This window comes from Podarcis tiliguerta, assembly GCF_965153285.1.
Source record: "Podarcis tiliguerta genome assembly, chromosome: 8".
NCBI classification, from domain to species: domain Eukaryota; kingdom Metazoa; phylum Chordata; class Lepidosauria; order Squamata; family Lacertidae; genus Podarcis; species Podarcis tiliguerta.
In genome coordinates, this window is record NC_139541.1 from 69302268 (window position 1) to 69325584 (window position 23317).

The window sequence follows — 23317 nt, forward strand, 5'->3', positions numbered from 1 at the left end:
TAATGTTTCTGGGGGTGGTCCTGATCTACAGAATGGGATTTTCAAAAGTCTTTATAAGCTCTGGCACAGCAATTCTGGGGGGTCCTCTTCCTCTCCTGCGTGTGAGGGGAGTACCCTGTTGCAACAGATCAATAAAGATCAAGCTTACTAGCTGCTTTGCTTCTCAATATTCTCTGGTTGGCCTCTGTTATTTTCTCCTACCAATAGGGAACCTATGTAAGGACTCTATATGGGCTCTTGGATACCCCATAAGGGAAAAGGGCATATTTTTATTTACAACAGATGGCGACCACGAAGGGACTTTTGGTTACCCGGATTCTGGAAGCGAGGAAGGAATGGTTATCCAGCGCGCACCAGGCAGTTTGCCAGGAGGAATAACCAGTCCTCCATCGATCCCAGGGTCTGGAAATAACTGGAGGTTCAGCAGAGCTAACCAGAGGAAGCAACGCTTGATCAGGCCGGCCTTAAACAACCAGTCAAGAGATCCCAGAATCACCAGGACAGCGCCTGCGAAGTGAGTATGAGTAGGAAAAATGGGTAGTAGGGTGGGATTCTGCAAACCACAGCAAACCTATACTTCTCAAATCCTTATTCTTTCCTCACTTTAACTCTTGAAAAAAATTGCCTTCTCCTTTCTGTCCTCTCAATCTCAACACCAGCCCTAGCCCTTCGGAGTTTGCCCAGGCACAAGGTTGTGTGTGATTTCTTCCACTTAATTCTATATGCCAACCTATTCCTTCGGAGTTTTGCCCAGAAAGGTTGTGCAATTTCTTCTGCACTGAAAAACTATAATTCCCAGCGCAGCCGCACCTCTGCTATGGCGATCTTTGTTAGAAATGACCTGTGAACAGAGAACGCAAGGGCACTGAATTCCTTTCCATCTTTTCATATTCCAGAGTCTCAATCTGGCATTGCAAGTGTGCAAGCGTTCAGTAGGGACTCTGAGTTAGATTGTAAGAGGCAAGGAGGTTGCTGTGGGTTGTAGAATAGAGATTAAGTGAGGTATCCCCAGGTTTTATCCCCAGGTTTTTTCCCCTCGGAGATTGTCCAGGTATCCCCAGGTTTTATCCCCAGGTTTTTTTCCCTCGGAGATTGTCCAGGTATCCCCAGGTTTTTATCCCCAGGTTTTTTTCCCTCGGAGATTGTCCAGGTATCCCCAGGTTTTTATCCCCAGGTTTTTTCCCTCGGAGAATTGTCCATGTATCCCCAGGTTTTTAGGTATCCCCAGGATCCCCAGGTTTTTCCCCCTCGGAGCTTTGTCCAGTTTTCGGAGTTTTGCCCAGGTCCAAACCCCTTTAAAATTGAAAATGGGTGCACCTCAATCAAAAGAAAAATAGTCCCCAGACCCCTGGCATGAAAGAAGCCCAATTGGTGCTTACTTCCTGCCTGGACTCTGACAGTCCCCTTCAATTTGTGTTTAAGAAACGTTTTTCCTGTGTTTAAATTGTACTTAGGTAACATCCAGCAGCTGCTTATCCTAATTGTGCCATCTAAAATAAAAATGCAAGCTTGCTCCAAAATTTTAAATCTAAGAAAGCCATGTTGGGCTTTATCAATCTTAAAGAAGACAAAAATGAGAATGAAGTGTGCAAATGTTTGTTATTTGAGAGAGGCTCTAAAAGAGAGTTTTCCTCCCAAGTGGTAAAATCCTGTATATGTGCTACTTGTGTTCTGAAAGGAGGATTACCCCACCTCCTTCCTCTAGTTTAAGTGAGGAGGGTGATTTTAAGTCTAATGGTAAATGGTGTTTTGTTGTAACTTTTGAGTTTGTGAGTACACCTGTGTTCCAGTCTATTTTGGAATGTGAAGTTAACCTAATGTTTCTGCTGCAAAAGCCTAGTTGAGCACAATTGCTCTCTCAAGCTAAAATGCAGTGTATTTCATTAAGCATATTCCTATGAAAGTATGGTGTTCCTTCTAAGAAAAATATCTGAGTCCAGTTTTAACTTTGATTTGGTTGGACAGAAGAATTATTGTAAGGCTCCTGATATCAGTCTCTATAAGACTTCCTGGTCTCTCTTCTTAGAAAATGCCCCCCCTTGTCTCATTCTGTCTCTTTCAGTTTTTTCCCCCTTTCCTTCTTACTTCTGTGCCAGGTAAATTTACTCCCAAGTAAGCTTCCTTTAAAGGAAACTGCAAAGGGGGGGGGGCATAGATTAGGCTTACTATTCCTCTGCAAGTTCAGGAAGAATTGTTAACTTTTGTATTCCTTTTAAATCAAATCTATGGCTGTTTTAACTATGCTTTATAAGAGATCCCTATCTTAGGGAAAATGTTCACTTCAATCTTTCTTTAAAGATCATTTTTCTAGGAACTTGCACTCTTTAGTCTAAGGAATTAAACTCTCACTCAAACTAGCTTCAAGATCTGCTAAAAGGGTTCTGTATAAAGTTGGGTACTTTTATTTTCCTCTTCCTTAGTACATGGTAGGAGCATAGATGTTTCCTTTCCCAGTTGTAAATCTGTACTTAAAATGTGTGTGTCTCTTTGGTAGTACAAATCTTGCTGTGAAATCTTGCTATGAACCCTGTATTTTGGGGTTGGGCTAGATGACCGCAGGGTCCCTTTCAAGTTTCCCAATTTGTGGCTGTGTGGAGGGCCATGTGTCTGCAAGCATGTGATGAGTTGAAAATCAGCCCAACTTTGCTCTTTGTTTTTTTTAAAAAATGTGAGAGGTGAAAGCCATGATGTTTTGAAGCAGAACTGGTGAGGTCAGGCATTTAAGTGATTACAGTGTTAATCATTTTGTCTATTATTTAAAAAAATCAGACTTAAAAGTTTATTCAAAGTTTAAGCACATAAAAAGTTCATATAGTATAAAGTTGAGTAGCCTTCACCATCCTGTAAATAAAGGGCAGGAAAAATTTTGTCTGCAAATGGTAAGGCTGAAAATGACTGAGAATGTTAAAAATCTTATGAATTCTGACTCTCTGGCCATTTTTTCCCATATATAAGGGCGTGGCATTGTTCTGCGAATGGCCAGAGGGGTATTAGCCCTTTCCTGTACATAAAGGAAGCAGTCGTTTTGCTTGGGCTGAAATTGCTAGCTTTGGTGAATACTTGAATTGCTGAGTTTCTCTTTTTTGTTTTTAAAATCTAACCTTATTTATAAAATCTACTCCTTACCCTTCCCTTCCCTTATTCAAATGGAAATTTAGCCAAAAGATGCAACAATTTCAATAGTAGAAAAGGTTTGCTGAGACATGAACTCTGCACATGCACAGAGGCTAGATCAGCTTAAAAAAGAGAGAGAGAAAGGAGGGGGGAGAGGAGGTTTGGAGAGCTGTGCTGCAAGGAGAAACCTATCCAAATTCCCTTATGTAAAACTTGGAACCATTGAGGGAAATCACCCTTAATGTGTCTTTTGCTCCAAGGGCTACTTAAGACAAAAGGGCTAAGTACTGGACCATCAAAAGTCAAGAGGTTGCCAAGTTTCAAAATCTTAACATGCCAAATTCTTTTCACAGGTAAATATCAAAGCACTCCTACTGTGAGTTCCTCTCTTGAGTAGTTTATAACAGTTTTTTGTTGTTGTTTTTTGGTATGTGTGTGTATATGCCTATACATTTTAGGAACAGCATTTCCTGACAGACCTCTCACATGAAATAATTTTCCCTTTTAACAGGATATGTGAACCCCACTAACAAAGTGTTTGTCCCTTCCTTTCTCCCACAGCACAAATGATAATGAGGGGATGCAAACAGTGATTTAAATACTGTATAAAAAGTAATTGCATTTGTATTTCTTATGTCTTTCTTCCCTTAAAGCCAAACAGTCACTTTCTTTCTGTTCAGCAAAACAAGTCTGAATCCCTGCTAGTTGATTTCCCTCTATCTCTTTGTGGCTTTGACACTTTTTTTTTAGGTTACAAATAATCTGTTTTTCATTTATTAATCAGTTTTTCATTGGGTTGTTAGAATGCTAAAACAGGTTACTTCAGGTTGTTTTTTTTTTAAAAAATTGTGTGTCTTAACATTTATTTATTTTTGGTTCCTCATAGGTAATTTTGTGTGTGTGTATTACTTTTGGGACATGTCCATCACATGTTGAAAGTCATTTTCATCAAGTTCTACTTATCAGATAGCACATGCTGAATTTTAAGCCTTTTTCCATTGTTTTGCCATTTTTTAGTCCATTAGTAATCTGTGTGGTTTTGATAATCTCTTTGTATTATTTAAAAATAATTCTTTTCTAAATCTGATGTCTTTGTGTCAAGTCTGTTTAGATCTGACTGGTAATCTAATTCTTTGCTTTTTTATTTTTTAACCTTTGTTGTATTTTTTTCAGTTCTCTTTCTATGCATGTGGAGTAATTTTTTATTAAATGATATGGAAAAAAACAAACAAAAACTAAGTGAAGGGAAGCAAACAAACTTAGCAGATAATAACAGTAATTATATGAAAATGTGATAATAATATTAAAATGAGTAAAAGGCTTAACGTGCTAAGATAACTCAAGGAGATTGGGGGGGGGCTTTTGCCCCTTCTTTTTCTAACTCTGTCTTTTAAGTTCCCCAAAACCCCTGCCCCCTTACAGGACAGATGTGCAATGATGAAAAAGCAGCAACAACCCCTCAACTCAGTTCTTCACCATCACAAGACCTGCAACAACAGACACCAGTTTTCAAAATGCCCACAGCTATCTCTTTCAAAGGATATAGACTGAGGGGGGAGGGGAGCTGACAAAGGGGGGAGGAGTTGAATTCTAAGGACATTGTCTCACTTTTGAACCTTAAGACTGTGCTCCAGGATTGAGAAGATCACAATTGTCTCAAGATATGCAACTGATATTTAATTAGTTTGTTTTGTATTAGGTGTTATTATATAGGAATGTTGAAATGTGCCTTGACAGTGTGATTTCCACAAAGGGGGGGGGGCAATTTTTGTGTGTAATTGTTTTTATGTTTAATGTCTTATTCCTTACAAACCAATAGAGAACTATCATACATTTTATGCGTTCTAATAGACCAGGCTATTGTGTAGTCCAATGTTTAGATCAATTTATAACCACATTTCATAGTTCCACCTAACACTCTGCCAGCTTTCCCTATCCATTTTAAAATGTGCTAAAACTCGCTTTACCAAGGAGAAGCTTCTAAGATACATGAAGGTGGATATGCTTTGGTTTAGCAGGAATGATCCCTTATAGAGTTAAATTGACTTATTTGGACAAGTGCCCTTTTAAGAATGGTTTTCTTTTAACAGATTGGTTTGAAAAGTTGAGAACCATGGGGCAAGATAAATTCAAATTGGACTCAGTTTGAATTGGGCAAGTGTATCCAGGCTGCAACCAGCTTTTTGGTCCTTTAAGTGCAAGTGAGCAACTTCCCATGAGTGCAAGACCAGAGCCTGCTATAATAAAATCCCATAGGAAGGCAAGGCAAAGACAGCTCTCTCATGAGATGTCCAAGTTGTGCCGGCTATGGTGAATGCCAGGCGACAAGGTTAAATGAAAGCCCCAAGGGGATTCAACAGGATGTGTTGCTGTAGCACTATGCCAGTGTGAGACCACAGAAGAGCTAGCTTGACACCTGAGAAACACACAAAAATGGCGAAGGACAAAACACCAGCTGCATTTTTCAGTCAGTAGTGGACCTTCCTGCTAAATGTAAAGCATAGCCACTATTGAGAAAATGTTTCTCACAAGAGCTAGAATGCCACAAGTACTTTAGTAACAAAATGCAACATATGTTATTTTTATATGATATATTTACAGAAAAGGCATCCATTTACAATATATGATGTTATTATTTGTGGGGCAAAAATTTTTAAGAAAAATTCTAGCCCCAGAGGGGGGAAATAATGTGATAGGAATTTCATGGTATTAGATAGATGGTAATGTTCATAACTGCACATGCATAGATCAACACAGGAAGACCAACCTGGAACCATTTTGATTCCTAAACTGACCAAATCCTTTCTCTGTGGAAAAGCCTCCCCATTGTCTTTCCTCACAAATCTTGTCTCAAGGATATGTCTGTTTGAATAAGGTGTGACTTGGCCCAGGAAATAAGTATTTTTAACACCACAAAAGAATGGCCAAGCACCCCAGGCAATCCAATCAAGTAACTTGCTAGACTGGAGATAAACTGTGACAAGGAGAAAAACAACATTTAAATTTGTGATGTAGGTGGGATCTGAGGGGTGGTCTTAGGTTACACCCCTTCTGTGATGCATGCATAATGTTTCTGGGGGTGGTCCTGATCTACAGAATGGGATTTTCAAAAGTCTTTATAAGCTCTGGCACAGCAATTCTGGGGGGTTCTCTTCCTCTCCTGCGTGGGAGGGGAGTACCCTGTTGCAACAGATCAATAAAGATCAAGCTTACTAGCTGCTTTGCTTCTCAATATTCTCTGGTTGGCCTCTGTTATTTTCTCCTACCAATAGGGAACCTATGTAAGGACTCTATATGGGCTCTTGGATACCCCATAAGGGAAAAGGGCATATTTTTATTTACAACAGTGTGCCATGCAAGATCGCGGCTCCAAAAAACCCTGCATTTTTTAAATGACCTTTTTTAATGATTAATGACCTTGATCAAGATTAATGATCCTTATCACTGCTGCTGGGTAAGCCCACCGGTGCCCACCCATGGAGGATGGAAACCCACTAGAGTGTGGTTGGGCCAGATTGTTGCTTTATAGCCAGGCCAGTACATGCCACACACCTGACAACCCATATGTCATCAAGTGTGGGGCAGGTGAGCATGGTTTGTGAGAAAGGGACTCATGGGCCAAACTGGGACTCCTGCTAGGCCAAATTTGGTGCATTGGCCAGAGGTTACCCATCCCTGGAGTAGACAATACTGATTTAGATGGACCAGATGGTCCGATTCAGTATAATGCAGCTTTGCTGCAGGACAAACAAAGTAAAGGAAATATATTTAATTTACTCAGAGGAGGATGGATTGACATAGGAACTCATCTTGGACTATCAGTCTAACTGGAACCTAATCTTGGCACCCGGCTCCGGAATTTACACTGCTGTTAAGACACTAGGTAAGTTTACATTGCAATTATTTACATTACATTAAGCAGGAACTTATCCTGTGTTAGGTGATTGTGTTAGACAAAATATTTGTCTGTCTACACATATATTTATTTTTTTTAATAAGAGAAAATAAACATTTAACAAATCCATCATTTGCTGTATACCCTAGGGACTTTTCTTTTGTTGTCTGATATCGTTGTATGTCTTCCTTCCTCCCATTTCTGATGCTGATCTACATGCCCCTCATTTCCATATTTCCCAAGTGAAGATCAGCATCAGGAAGAAGGGAGGAGTGAGGATCAGCATCTGGGTTGGGGGCACGTGATGAGCCTCAACAGTATGCCTATAAGCACCCTTAACAAACTACAATTGGGGTGGTGTGCCATAATGTCTGGAGCCGGCCCTGAGGACCTCTAATATCAGATGGCAGCCCAGCCAACCCAGGACGATGACAAAGTGTCTCCTAATGCCAGTTGTCTTGCTCCTGTTCGCTACTTCTGTGGAATAAATCAAAGAAGAGCGCTTTGAAATCTGGCTGTGTTACACATAATATGAACCTTGATTTATATAATCCTCACAAATCTATGATGTAAACGTGCTTCTGAATACCAGAAGAACTAGTAGAAGAAAGCTACTGCCCTCACGATCATCTACTTAGCAATTGTAAGAACAGAATGCAGACTAGAGGACTTTGGTCTGATCCAACAGAGCTCTTCTTAGGTGAGGATGAGTACCAAGTCCATACCTTTAGTACTCTGATGCACAATTTGGAGTCTAGAAGGAAATTCAGCATTCTTTGCCCCCTGATAGTCTTGAGTAGCAACACCCGCCATCCTCAGTTAGCTTAACTAATGGTCAGGGATGATGCAAACTGTGATCCAACAACATCTGGGGACCCATCATCTGGATACCACTCTAGACCATATTGTTTCCTTGACTTCTTGCTTGAATATAACCATTATTAGAGCTTCCCGCACCCCACAGGTTTTTGTTGTTGTTTGGTTTTGCATATCCACAGAGCTAAAACCATGCTGAACAAAGTAATGTCAGTCCTGACAAGTTCCCACACCCAAAGGATTTATTGATTCTTAGGGGAAAGTGTCATCATCTTTTTTGTAATCAGAGTCATATTGATAGAGGTTTGAGCAATATGAAAATGTTTTGCAGGTGGGATGTTATGCACAGAAGAATGTTGCTCAAGAACATGCATGTGAATAGTTGCCACTGATGGTTGAGCAGAAAAGGGAGGGTTCCACTTTGGCTCAGACAGCTTTTAGACATCCCTGTAAAATAAGATTGTGAAGAATGTAGTGTGAGCTTGTTTATGACTCTGTGAGAATCTTCACAAGACTTCCCGCCCCACTGTAGATATTTTTTTAACACTAGCAGAAAGTGCCTGGCATTGCTCAGGAATCCTAAGAAACCAAAAAAATACAGAGCTATAGAAATGGATAGTGTAATTTGTTCATTTTGAGGGCTGTGCCTGCCCTCCTTCCCCAACTCAACCCTGAACGACTCATGGAATGCCCACCCATGAACAATTTGAGGGATGGGGCTAATGCAATTTATAGTTTTTTGAACCCTATATGATTGGGAAAGGGGCAGGGAAAGAAAGTGCTGTGTCGTTGTCCCGCAACCACACTGCAGAAAACAGAAAATCTCAGTCCTGCTGTATGTTGCAAGAATGTTCTCTACACAGAGCATGACGGTAAAGCAGATTCTTGCAGCCAGCAGTGTTGCACCATTGGTGGGCTGCTCCTGCACTGCCATAGCATGTGCTTGACCGCCATGACATGCCTGCTAACCATACCCTCTTTCCCCTTCCTCCTCCTGCATCATTGCCCCCAACGTATCTCAGCTCATTGGAGTACAGGGTCCAGCCACCCTTGCCACTGACAACAATGTCCCACTCCAGGCTGATCTCACTTGCTGCAACCACTGCCACCTGTATTTATGGAGAGAAGTTGCCTGAGCCAGCCCTACCTCACTCACTATCACCTCCCAAATTGACTCCTCCATCAGCCATCAGCATCACTGTGGAAACCATAACTGCTGGCAGTGAGAAACCATCCAACCACCAGTGCTGGCACACCACAGGGGCAGTAGCCAGTATCTCTCTCCTCCTCTCTACCCCACTAGTCACAGGGCTAACTCTCTTCTTCCTACCTTGGGACCTCTGCAGTGCTGGCAACCCCTCTTTCAATACTACTGGGGTAAGCTTCCCCAGTGTAGTGCCTGCGGGTAACATGTTTGTGAAGCAGTCCTGGGCAGCCAACAGGATTTCATCCTCTGCTCACCAGCCGGTAAGTGGAGAATTCAGTCCTGTATAATTTGACTGTGTGATTGTGTTCCCCTGCTAGGAATAGGTATGTGCAGCCCAAGTGCAATGCAGGGCTGTTTGAAAGCCCTTTTGCAAACAGCCCTATTTTGCTCTTTGCAGAGGCTGCCTGGCTGTCCTTTTTCCTTCCCAGTGCCCCAGCCTAATTTGGTCAAGGCCGTGTTCTGATCTGGAAAATTGTTTGCTGGTTCCCTGATTCCAACACCAAGAGGAGTATGCTGTAATGTGCCTGTTTTACCCCATGTCGTCTTTAGGCAAAGACCTTTCCCAGAATTGCTCACCTGCCAGAGAAGTCCTCAGCTTTCCAGGCATCAATGACCTCAGCCATATTTCCTGCTATCTTCCCATTGGGCAACTTCAGATCATCAGCACCATTTCCATTGAAGTTCCCGCATGAGGCACAGACCTTTCCTTCCAGGCTTTTGCTGATTTGCACTTTCATTTCCCCATTGGGTTCAAGGAGAACTTTTACTACAGAGGCTAATTTAATCACAATCACATCCTGAGAGAGGCTTATAGAGACATCTTCAGAAAACTTCACCGGGAGTGTCCTTTGGCGCCCATTTACCTGAAATGCAGAAAAGAGGGTGAAAGGTGCTGAGCTAGAATAGGCGTCCCCCTACTCAGGGGTTACCTTCTAGGGCTCAGTGCACATAAGTGAAATCACACAAAATGAGGAGCAACCTTAAACTGATCAGGACTGCAATACTTCAAGGGCCACCTCTCTCCATATGATCATCCTCTGAGCCCCTTCTTCATGTGCCTCCTCTACAAGAGGTCCAGGGGGTGGCGACATGAGAATGGGCCTTTTCTGCAGTGGCTCCCCATTTGTGGAATGCTCTCTCCAGCGAGGCTCACCTGGTGCCTTCCTTACACACCTTTAGACACCAAGAGAAAACGTTCCTCTTAAACCAAGACTTCGGCTGATTGACATCCGATGCCCTTTTAAATGTGTTGTGGAATGGAGAGGGGGTTATTACTGGTTTGTTTCTGTTCTTATTTCTATTGTGTGTTTTGCCTTTTTTATATTGCAATTTTATGTTGTGAAGCACCCTGAAATCTACGGAAGTAGGACAGTGTATAGAAATTTAATAAATAAATAAAATAAAAATAAATAAACACCCTTTCAATGCCCTCTCTGCCGTTCTCTCTCCAATCCAAACCAAAATAGCTGTATCCAGAAATATGCACAACTAGTGTTGAAGCTCTGGGGCCAGCAGGAGGCTGGAGGACATGTGGGAAAGTGCGCTGCCTCACATGTCAGATGTTAGGCAGGGAGGCTGAACAGCCTAAACAAAGCCCTGTTATGCCTTCGGTCTCTTTGGGGCTTCCTTAGCCCTCACTGAAGTCCTCTTTGGGCTCCGGGGATGGTCTCCTCACAAGTTGCAAGGACTCTCCAACTCTCTCCGGCATTTCCGGGTTTGAACTGAGTCACAAAAGTCAGGCTTCTAAACACATAGGACTCTCATCCATCCAGGCAACCAGGAGGTATTTTCACACCTCAAGGGGTATGGCCTGGGAAGGGGGAGGTCCAGGGGAGAGTCCTGAGAGTCAGACAGAAAGGCTCAGAGGACCACATTGGCTCTTGGGCTCAGGTTCCCTACCTGTAGATCAGGGGTAGCCAACCTGGTAATCTCTGAATGTACCTGAGCAACAATTCCCAACAGCACTGACTATTGGCCTGGATAGCTAGTTGCTTTTTAAAAATGGGGAAGCCCTTTTGCCCTGTGGGTGAGAGCTTGGCAAGCTATTGCATTGGTCCAGCATACAAATGCGGAAAATAAACAAACAGATAAATAAGAGGTTGTGTCCAACTCATGTCTACACAGAGCAGACGTCTTGAAATTAACGGAGATAGTTTAATCATTATGCAAATATGCCATTGGATGAAATCTGAGAACCTGCCCGAGGATCTTACCCGTGTCTCCTTGTTCATTTTTACAGTGATAAAATACATCCCTTTGAAAAATGCATGTATTGTTGTTGCAGCTGGCAAATTTGAACCGTCGTGTTCCTGGACAACTGCTACGATCCTAAACCAAAAGGGGTCGTTGTCGTTGCAGAGGGATGTAACCTCATAGGCTCCTAGGTTGGGAATCTCCCCTGAGGCTCCATCAAAGGAGGTCAGCTGTGCTCCAGGGGTGAGGATGCACTCGCCATTTTCCCTTATGCAGCCACGCACACCGTTGTGGAGGGCACAAATCTCTCCTTCCTGACAACTGTTTTCTGCACAAACCAGTCGGCCGGATGGGCTACAGGTACATTTTTTCAAGCAGTCTTCTAAGACAATATTCTCTCCAGCCTGGTTGATTTACAGCCCACAAAGGGAGGGAGGGAGAGAGAGAGAAGAGTAGAAAAAGTTAAAATTTAAATGCAAACTTTAATTCTTTTTAATAAGGTAAAAAAGAAATCATATAGAAACAGACATTCAACATATACAACTGTGTACTTAGAAATTCCTCTATACAACTATATTCTAGTCCACCAGTGCTACATAGCTGATAAATCAATAGTAAAATAGGTCACATTTTATACTTTAATATATTCATTCATACTATATTAGTATGACATTTATTCCAAGCTCTTTTTTTATATATATATTGCACCACTGGCTTCCACCTGTGTCATTTTTCTTTATAATTTCCATATTTCTATAACACTGTCAGGTTGATAAATGCCACCTTTTCCCATAATCTCCTAGCTAATTCATTCTTATTCAGTTTATAGCTATCCTTCCAAGCCTTTGAAAATGTTTCTTAATTGTCAGCGAGGTTTATAGCTTCCATGAACATACCCTGCTATGTCTAAAGCATGGATAGCCAACATGGAGCCCTCAAGATGTAGTTGGACCCTCCCCCCAAACGCCCATCACCACCAGCCAGCATGGTCAACAGTCAGAAATGATGGGAATTGTAGTCCAACGATATCTGGAGAGCATCATATTGCTACTCCTAAACTAAAGGAATAAAAGGAAGGGGGATTGAATATGCCAGTACATGTATCAACATATGAAGGTTTGTTTTGTTTTGTTAAACTATTAATTCACAAAGATATAAAATGAGAGCAAGATCCTGAATGTAATTATATGATAGTATAGAAGCAATGGCCTTTCTGTCATCCATGAATTTTGTGTGGGCAAAACAGTAAAATGTGCATGAAGGACATATTTAAATATTTTGTGCCAATACAAATAAACAAAATTGGGGGTTAATGCAGTAAGGGCACGGGATAGAATTATGAATTATGAATCGATGCATGTGAAACAGAGCCAAAAATAGACTAATATAACCAACCCTGATACCAACACTAACATCAGCAGCAGTATACCACTTCCAATAAACTTTTCAGATCTTTCTGGCTTTCAGAGTCCAAAACAGAGTAAAAAAACCCACTAACCCCACCTCTACAAATGTTGTTTGCAGGTCTGGACTCAGTCTAAAACCATCCTATTGCTAATTCACTTGTTCCCAAAGGGAAACTCTGTTCATTGGTGGACAAGTGACTTTCATGAGTCATCATCCAGTAGAGGATGGCAATATGAGAAGGGTATTTTTCTGTGATGGCTCTTTCCTTGTGGAATCTTTTTTTCTCTTGATGATGCATTGCTTCCTCTGGGGTCCATTCATGAAAAACATGAGGCCTTGCAGGCTGACTTACAAGAGGCACAAGTGAATGTGCAAACATCGCTGTTTTCACAGCTGTTGCAGTTACCTTGATGTAGCGTCCGTCATGCACGCAGCCACAGTTCCCCATTGCCACACATCTGTCACCGTCAAACAGGTAGCCGCCGTCACACTGGCAGCCTTCGAAGCAATTCTGGGTGCACCGGGGCAGAGTGGATAAGCTGGTGCAGGTGGAATCACAGGTCCTTGTACACAACTTGTAATGGCTATTGGGTGGGCAAGTGAGAGCTGAAAATGAGAGTGAAGATCAGTGATTGAAGGAGTCAAAAGCAGTCCAGGCAGGGATGGTGTATTGGCTAACTATTTTTAATTATAGAAGGGGTTAGGAAAGCATTTCATCCATATTCATTTGGATGCACAGTACGGGGGGAAATTATAATAAAAGTTAATTAAAGGCCTATTCCATGTTTTTAACTGGCATAAACTATTAATATTATTATTAATGATTCTATTGATTAGGTCCTGGAAGGAGCAGCAGAAGATTAGAAGACGTAACTGTGGGTTCCTGCTGTGCAAACTTACGGCAGAAGCTGTTTGTTCTCCAGGCTCCAATTGTAACTCCTGCAGCCTGACATGCAGCTACGTAGGCCTGGATGCTCCTACAGAGAGTTTCTCCTGCACCATTGGCTGCACACATGTCATACAGACAGTGGTTGAAGTATTCAGCAGGGTCCACCAAGGAGTGACAGCTCCTGAAGGGGCCGGATTGGGCTTGGATCATTCCGCAGGAACTCTCTGGTCGGTACGGCGCTGTCTTGGCTGCATCACAGACAGGGCATTTATCTCCACAACCATCAGAGCATCTGGCACCATCAATGGGAACCTTCCAAGAGGCCCCAAACTCGATTACATTCTGGGTGCTTTTTCTGGTAGGCAGAATAAAGTCATCAGTCTTGTCCTTATTGAAATTGCCACATAGGCCATTGACAAGTCCTTGGTAGTTACTGGGGACAGACACCAGGACATAAGAGGAGGTGTCAAAAAGGACTTGGAGACCAAAGTCAGACTGGACAATGATATTGTTTCCTTCCTGGTTGGCCCAGAGTTTCCCATCCTTTGTCTTCATGGGCAGCGTATAGAGCTCTCCATCCACCTGCATTAACCACAGAGAAGGTGACAGGTTTAAATGATAATAATTATTAATGTTTCTTTAATGGTGTTTTGGACTCCATTTCAGGTGGAAATTCATCCCAAAGCAGGTTACAGATGAAAGATGCCTCTAAATTGCTCCTGTTTTGTGGGAGGAATTCATGCACATACCAGAAATGCAGGTTTATGCAATCGAACAGGATTAAACCACCCTGTCTCCCCAGGGTGACACATCTACTTAAAAACAACCAAAATTCTAACTTCTCCAAAACTGCATTGCAGTTTTCCAACCCCCAAAGTGGACAAAAATGCATATATTTATAGATGTACATTGAAATCCACATGTTGGTGAAAATGACAAATAAAAATGCATTATATTAGAGAAAATTGCTTTCAAAAATATTTGTTTGTTTGTTTGTTTATAGCTTTTATAAACTGCTTAATGTTTTAGCAAATCTTTAAGCGGTAAAAAAGGGGGAGGGTTGTTAGGAGAAAATTGCACTTAAAAGCAGGAGGGTTAAGGAAAAAAACAATTGCGAATTGCCACAGAAATCTGGAGAGCTGAATTCAGTACTGGAAAAATGTGAAATTGAGAGAAACAAAAATTGTCAGATTCGTCCATTCCCAGTGATGGAGCACAAGGGACAGTGGGAGATGAAATACTCCCAAGGACTCCTGCAGTTTTAGGAATTGTGGGTGAACTATGGTGGCATTTCTGCTTCAGAGAGACATACCTTGAGCTTCCAGTTTGTTGCCTTCTCAATGACAGCGGTGTATCCATGAAAAGAGACTACAATCATCTTAGTCAGTGACCTTTCATTTTCCACTGACACGGCAAAGTTTGCCAGCTGAGCATCCTCTCCTTGGACTTTAGCTAAAGTATAAGTGCAGGTTCCTTGGAAGTCGTAGGCCCGTCCATCAAAAGTTAAGTAGTGGGAGCCTGCGGACAAACTGCAAGTACCAGACCCTACAGGATGACAGCCTTGGAGACCGTCCTTCACCCTGCATTCCTCATGGGGCCCACAAGAGATTTCCTGGCATTTGACAACTCCATTGTCTGTACATTGGCATTGTTCCTGGCAGGATGAACCAGGGTAGAACAACTCTCCCTTCTTGTAGTAGTTGCCCCCGTGCTCACAGCCACAATTCCCAATAGGGACACACTGGTCCCCACTGAAGACGAACCCTGGATTGCAATAGCATCCTTCTTTGCAGGTCATTTCACACCCATCAGGAGCCGAGAGACCACGGCAAGTGGCAGGGCAGCCATTTCCACAGAGCTCGTAGTGAGAGTTGAGTGGGCAGGCAGGGCCTGGAAGAAAGGACAAAATCAGAAAGTGGTGAATTTCAAGCTAGTATAGAAGTTCTTTCAGAGGACGGCTGGTTCTTTGGTCACCTGGTGTAGAATAGGTCTGCTGTGCTCTGTTATAAAGTATGTCTATGGAGTGACATCTGCTGGTTACAGCAGATGTTAGCAAAGGTTACCATTAGATTAAATTGTATTTCCATATACCATAAGCCCGCAACATATGGCATGCATATCCTTGGGGCAGAACATTGTAAGGGAAGAGGATTGGCTCACTGGTAAACAGCACGTTTTTCGTACAAAAGGTCCCAGGCTTAATCCCTGGCATCTCCAAGTATGTCTTGGATAATGTCGATAACTGAGAGTCTGGAGAGCCAATGTCAATGTCAGTGTCAATGTCAATGTCAACAGTAGATGATCTGAACAGGTGTCAAGTTACTGCTTATGTTCCTCTGCTAACACAGCTTCAAGAGGCAATACTTACTGCAGAAAGACTCTGATCTCCATTCTTCAAGCTCAATGTCCAGATCCTGACAGGCTGCCCCGTAAAAGCCGATGGCATTGCACAGAATGTTGTGCAGGCCATGATACTGGCAGACATCAAAGATGCAATCATTGAAGTAGGGCGTTGGGTCGATGATCTCATGGCAGTGCCTGAAAGGCCCATCCCTCTTGATGAGGATGCCACAGTATTGGTTGCTCTTATAAGCTTGTTTCTGTGCCTCTCCACATGGCGGGCAATCGGTGGTGCAACCCTGTGAACAACCTGGGACTTCTGCCACCTTCCAGCTCTCTGCAAAATGGAATATGCTAGGTGCTTGTCTCCCATCCTTCATGGTCAAGTCATCACTGGGGTTCAAGTTGTTGTTGCCACAGAGGCCACAAACAGCATTGGCATATGTACTGGGTACAATGACTTTGACATAGCTGTTCCAGTCAAAGGTTACTGTCAGGTCAAAGTCAGTCTTGATGAAGACCTCACTCCCACTAATATAAGCCTTTATCTTGTCTTCGTGGTAGAAAGGCAGGTTCACATAGACTTCATTAACCTAGAATGTAATGCAGTAGGAATTGTTACCACTGCTCTTGCCAAGTGGTTGTGTCCAATATTAGTTTTAGAGAGATAGACCCATTGAAATTAATGAACAAGAAGCATATAACACAAAAACTATAAGGTTTCTCCTGATTCACATGTTCTGGGAAAATAGTGCATAGTATCATCAACAAACAGATGACACCTTGCCCCCAAACTCCTAATGATCTCTCTCAGTGGCTTTAGATAAATATTAAATAGCACTGGAGATAAAATAGTGCCCTGCAGCATCCCATAACATAGTTACTGGAGGGCCAAAAAGCACTGTCCCAATTTAGTCCTGGAGGTAAAATTGGCACCACTGTAACACAGAACCCCCCCATTCCCATTCCTTGGAGGCCATGTACTTTTGAGTTGGCCCAACAGCAGCCTCCACATGGATATTGAAATCACCTAGGATTATTCTCCTGGGGTCCTCCACAGAAATGACCCTGGCCAGCCTGATCGGTGGTATTGCTGGGCAACAGGGTTGTTGGTAGACAGTACTATCCCCAATCTGGGAAGACCAGCTCATTCCCTACAGACCCTCTCAGATGTTAAGATTGGCAAAGAGGGCCCCTCTTGGTAGTTTGTGGGTGGATGGGATCTGGGAGCTGGAATTCTCTGTGGTAGCCCTTAAGCTGTGAAATTCCCTCCCTGCTGAGCTTCATTTGACACATTCGTAAGTTCGATTTTGTCATGTGCTGAAAACACATATCTTAACCATATATATACAGAGAGAGAGAAAGCGCGCGATGGATGTGTATTTTAAAGATTCGATTTTTTCATCGGACTATAAATTGTTTTAACTCTTTTTAATATTGTAGTTTATGTTGTTGTAACCCAACTTATGAGAAAAGGGCCAGTGAAAAATCTAATCATTGTCCTATGCTCCCATAATAGTTTCTGGATTAGATAAACTCATTGTTCTAGGCAGCTGGGGGCTCTGCCCTCACTGCTCACAAACCATACTTGTCCCATACTTAGGAGCTGGATCTGACAACTCTTGTTGCCGTCAACAGCACATATCTAAGGCCGAATTTTGCAGCACATCGAGCTTACCTCATCTATACTTTGCATGTCAACAGACCCTGTAGTTCAAATTACAATGTCCAATGGGGTATAGTGCCATTTGTCACAGATAAACCATCCCCTATGTCTAATGCAGGAACTGCTTCAATGCTTACTTAGAAAACTAGCAAGGTAGCCTGCCCAAGAGCCACCCTCTGAAACAGCCCTGTAATGGCACAAAGGGGAAAAACAACCATACATTCACCAATTGTCTATACCTGGATCCTGCGTGGATACTCCTGGCTAAGTGTGATTACGACATTATAGACCTCCAATGTCACCACCTTGGTGTAGGACACATTTTCGTTGCCTCGGTTGTTGTTCTCCACATTGACAGTGAAAGGCCTGAGAGTCGGGTCCTTAGAGCACAGCCCAGCCAGCTGGTAGACACAGGTGCCCATGAAGTCATATTTCTTCCCATCAAAAGTGGTATAGTGAGGGTCCCCGGATGCTGAGCAAGTAGCAGTGCTTATGGGATGACAACCTCGGACCCCATTGACCACAATGCACTGCTCACTGGCTTTGCAGCCAGCTGGTTTGCACACTGCGATCCCCAGGGTGGCATCACATGTGCAGCGGGAACCACAGGTCTCATCAGCCCAGAATTCTTCTCTGGGTTTGTAGTAGAGCCCATTGTAGGTGCAGCCACAGCTCCCGACAGGCACACACTTGTCGACGCTGAGGACGTAGCCATCGTTGCACTGGCAGGTTTCCACACATGGCTGTTTGCAGGCAGAGGGAGCCTTGCGGTCGGCGCAGCTGGCGGGGCAGGCATTGCCACAGAACTCATAGTGGCTATTCTGAGGGCACGGCAAGGCTGTAAGGAGGAAAAGAACAGCGGGAGTCTGATAGAATGTGCTAAAGCTTAAGTTGGCAAGAGCTGATGCTGCTAATATTGTACATGTCATATACAGTGTGTGTGTGTGTGTGTGTGTGTGTGTGTGTGTGTGTGTGTGTGTGTTTAAGAATGAATTCTTGGGTCACAAGATCTAAGTTGGGAGCAAGTATTCTTTGGTGAGAGAACCCTAGCAGAGATTTAAAATCACAAAACATGCAGCAACGCCAAATGTGAAAATATAGGCTATAAACACTTTTAAATGTGCTCCTCCAAGTGAGTTCCAACCCCCACCCCCAAGTTTATTTCCCTCTTCCACCAGCATAGGAAAAAGACCCCACATTTGAGAAGTTTTAAAAAGAGTTTACTTGCAAAGCTCAGAGTCATGTGAAAGTTGCACAGGCAGTAAAACTTGGCTTAGTTCCAAAATGGGGAAGAGCACTCACCACAGCCAGAGGCTGTCCTCCAATCATATATGGTGGCACCCTCTTTCCTACAGGTCTTAGCATAGGCCTCCAAGGCCTGGCAAAGCATGTTCTTGGCTCCTCCATTGAGACACACGTCATAAATGCAGCTGTCAAAGAAGTCATCTGGATTCACTGTGGAATGGCATTCTCTGAAGGGGCCCCCCGAGGTTTTGCTGATCAGCCCACAGTAGTCTTCCTTTCCATACAGTGCCCTCTTGCCCTCATCACATGTTGGGCATTTCCCTCGGCAGTAATCCCAGCAAAAGGGGTCCCGGTCCTTGACTTTCCAGCTGCTGGCCCAGCTTATGATGGAGGCAGCCTTGGTGCCATTGAGAAAGACCATGTCGTCTGCAGGGTTTTGATTGAAGTTTCCACACAGCCCGCATGTGGCTCCATAGTAGCTACTGGGGAGAGTGATCACCAAGTGCCATTGCCAGTCGTACGTCACTTGGAGGCCGAAATCTGTTTGTAGGACAGCATTGGTGCCGCTCTGGTACAGCTTGATCTTGCCATCTTCAAGAGTCAGTGGCAGGCTGGTAATAGCATCATTTAGCTAGAGACAGAATGTCAACACACATATAGGAATTATTGTTTTATTTTTCCTTTGTTTCCATGCAGCCATGTGTCTAAGAAACAGGCTGAAATTCTAACCCCACTTACAAGGGAGTAAGCTTCAATGAATTCTTTAGACAAAGGCTGGGGAATCAGCAGGGATTTTAGCCATGACCACAAACCCAGTGACAGGGAATCTTTGGGCCATCCATTTATTGTTGGACTACAATCCCCATTAGTGCTAGCCAGCATGGTCAATGGTCAAGGGTGACAGAAGTTGTAAACCATTCCCAGCCCCTTCCCTAAACTATTACTGCAGGTGTTCTCAAGGAATTTACACTTTCACCACCTACCTCTGTCCATGGTACTGTTTCACATGAGCAAGCATCACTTTAGATAGGTTAAGTTTTTTAGTGGTCCTGGGGAATATTAGTTGGCAGCATAGACAAATCTGTTGGGCTTAGGTGGCCCAAGTGATCACTTCTGTTTGGGCAGTGCAGTCACATAGGAGGGTCAAAGTCAGCTATAAGGTGTAACCAAGCCAAATCCAGTTGCACTAGCAGCTGCTCATACTCTGGTTTCAAACCATGAGCCCAAGAAAGGGACCCAGATTGTGTTTAGCTGTACACCATTCGGTTGCCAACTTGCAGTATTTACAGAATCTTTTTTAAACGCAAACATCACAAAACAAGCTCCTCATTGGATCCTTATTGGGTAGATCTAGAGCATACATTTGCCATGCTGAAGAATCAAGATCATTAGATCCTGCTACGGTTTCTTGTGAACAGATTTGAAAATCAATATTATGCCAAATAGGATTGCAGCTTCATCACATCACATTCCCCAGTTCCCTATATTCTGCCAGCCACAAAGGAGAAAGAGATCGGATGTCTGAATAATGAGGGTCTTTTAATCATGCGAAGTGGCATGAAGGTCAATAACCTCCATCATTCGGAGTGGTATAGAGGTTCAATAATTTCTTGAGAGTGACCTGCAAGCACTAGTATTTCTTCCTCCTCCTGATATAGCTATTTCTTTCATGCTACCTTAGACTAATACTGTATTGGACTCTCAAAGTGGCTATATATTGGAATGAATTCCAGTACATTCATGGAGGTTATCCCATCCCCTGGCAATCTAACATACCCGGATTCTTCCAGCTTCCTGTTTGTGGATGGAGATCTTGTACCCATAGACGTAGATGTTGGTCAGACGCACATAGGACACAGCCTGGTTGCCCCTGTTGTCATTCTTCTCATCGATAGTGAAAGGCACCAGCGTAGCATCGTTCCCACAGTACTTGGCAATAGTGTAAGAGCAGGTGCCCATGAAATCAAACTTCAAGGTGTCAAAGGTGTGATAGTGTGGGTCCCCCCAGGCCCAGCAGGTTCCTGTGAACTGTGGTTTGCATATGGCTTGGCCATTCTCCATCTTGCATGTCTCCTTTTCTCGGCACTTCAGGGCTTTGCATGGATCTAAAATGAAAGGCAGGAAACGTGAGCAAGAGCTAGAAGTCATTCAGTAAAAAACTAAAGGTGCAGAGGTGGAGGGAAGTTTTCTGCATTAGCAAAAGGTAGGGAACATGGTGCCCTCTAGAAGTTGTTGGAGTCCAATTCGCATCAGCTTCGGCCTGCATGGTCAAAAGTGATAGGAGCAAGAAGATCTGGAGGGTAACATAATTGAAATACTTTATTGTCACTTGTACAACTTGTATACAGTGAGATTACACGAGCACCCCCCCACTCAGCTCTCTTAGTCTTAATTCCCCTCATTTACTGACACACATACACCAAACCCGAAAGTCAGTTGCCCTGTTGTTATCTTTTCATTCAGCAGCCTAACAGCCCACCGATAGAAGCTGTTCTTTACCCTGTTGGTGCAACTAATCGTGCTTCTATATCTTGTGCCTGAGGGCAGGAGATCAAGAAAGTGCCAGCCAGGGTGTGAATCATCCCTGAGAATTTTCCTTACTCTCCTGAGGCAACGTTCTTCCGCTATTTCATCCAGCGGATTCACAAGACAGGCCATAATATCTTGTGCTGTATTTACCACCCTCTGCAGGCACTTCCTATCAGATGATGTCAAACCAGCATACCACACCGTGATGCAGTATGAAAGGACACTTTCTATTGTTGGCCGGTCGAAGGAGATAATCAAATGTTGATTGACATCGTTCTTCTGCAATATTCTGAGGAGATGGAGTCTCTGTTAGGCTTTCTTAACCACCTGGGTTGTATTTATTTTCCAAGTAAGGTCTTCACTGAGATAAACTCCTAGGAATTTAAAGGAAGAGACTCTCTCCACACAGCCCTCCCCGATGTACAGTGGGGGAAGCAACACACAGCCCTGTCTCATATTTATTAGGTTGGAATGTGCCCCTGATCTTTGATATTGCTTCTTGCTTGTTGGAATGGAAGACAGAGAAGTGCAGGTAAGTTTGTGCAAAATCTGCCTGCTGTACAAAGGAAAAATGTACAATTGTAGCTCTGGCTACTTCTGCCTCTTGAACCACCCAGAGGTGGCATGTGGCTCCAGAAGTTTGCCCAGAAGAGAATGCTGCCCTAGAGCTTTAAAAAACATACCTTGCCCATTATTTATAGACTCACATACTACATTCCTCACAGAAGGTGCTATAATTTCCCAGCATATCTGTGCCAAGACCAAGAATTGTAGACCAGCAACATTTGAAGGGCCACAGGGTCCCCACCCTTCACTTGATTGACTCTCTTCTTACCCTTATTAATGCAGCTCATGATTCCATCTTGGACTTTGCAGTTCTCATCGGCAGCACATTTGTGGGCCTCACAAATTACTCCCTGGCCTGGGATGCAAAGGCAGCTCTCCTGGCACACGTTCAGCAGAACCTTCTCATTGGGCTGTTGGGAGATTTGTGAAACAATAAAATAGAGCAGCAACAGTAATCCCTTCAGTGCTTTTCTGAGGTATTGAGCTTGAATGGGAAGGGACTGAGCATTGGAGGAGGAGTGAGATTCCTTTTAACAGAAAGGGCTGTTAAGCAAAAATGGGGAAATGGGTGCATGAATGAATCGCCACCAGCTGCACACCACAGGGTCCCCCCCCCCCATCTCAGCTCCCAATGCCACAACTCCTCAAGCCTTTCAGTTGAGATAATTTGCCCATTCCTCAGCAAGCAGTCAGGTCAAACGATTTGCATGCATGTACAGATGACTCTCAGCTTATGTTGGGTTTATGTTCCTTGAGGTTGCATGTAAAGGCAAAATCACACACAATCAAGATGACCCCTGGAATTGCCCCCACGGTCCAAGATCTCACAGGTTTTTGGATGGCCAGTGATATCTTGTGGGAACCTCCCAGAGGCCTTGTACATCTTTCTCAGAGCCTGGTAAACAAAGCAGAGGATTAAAAGCTCTTCTTTGAAGAGTTTTCCTGCCCTGCACCTTGCTTACTGGGTTCTGAGATGGTCACATGAGTCTTCTTGAGGCTCCTGCATGATCTCATGATAGCCTCCAGTGCCCAGTAAGCCAGGTTATCCCACCCCTTTCTATTTATTTTTCGGTGATCTGTGCAAAGGAGTAAGTAAAATCAGATTAAGTCGACTGCATAAACAAGCTGTTAGTAGATCTGTCCTATCATTACACTTAAGTTGCACAATTCTGCCATCTGATGCACCTCCTCCTACCAATGACAGTTCATTTTATTTATTCCATATTTCAAAAGAAAGCCATTAAAACATTTCATGACCTGAGAAATTCTGGAGATGATCACAACAGCTTGTAATCTGGGGTTCAAAGAATGTGAAACTGGGAAAGCATGCTTTGGGGAAAAAAAGGTTCAGAAGATCAGCTACCTTGTAGTAGCGTCCATTCTTTAAGCACCCACAGTCTTTTGCAGCGACACAGCCAAGGCCGTCGAAGAAGAAGCCATCATTACATT

At 43.4% G+C, this 23317-nt stretch overlaps 1 protein-coding gene across 1 annotated transcript in view; it reads right to left on the reverse strand.

Annotated features, from left to right (window-relative positions):
• The window catches only part of LOC310684163 (IgGFc-binding protein-like), a 115402-nt gene that overhangs the window by 33934 nt on the left and 58151 nt on the right, over nt 1-23317 (reverse strand). Inside the window, exons 16-17 of the mRNA XM_083454665.1 lie at nt 13533-14103; nt 13039-13238 (exon numbers count right to left, since the gene is read on the reverse strand). Coding sequence (XP_083310791.1) covers nt 13039-13238; nt 13533-14103 — 771 coding nt within the window. The remainder of the gene's footprint in view (nt 1-13038; nt 13239-13532; nt 14104-23317) is intronic.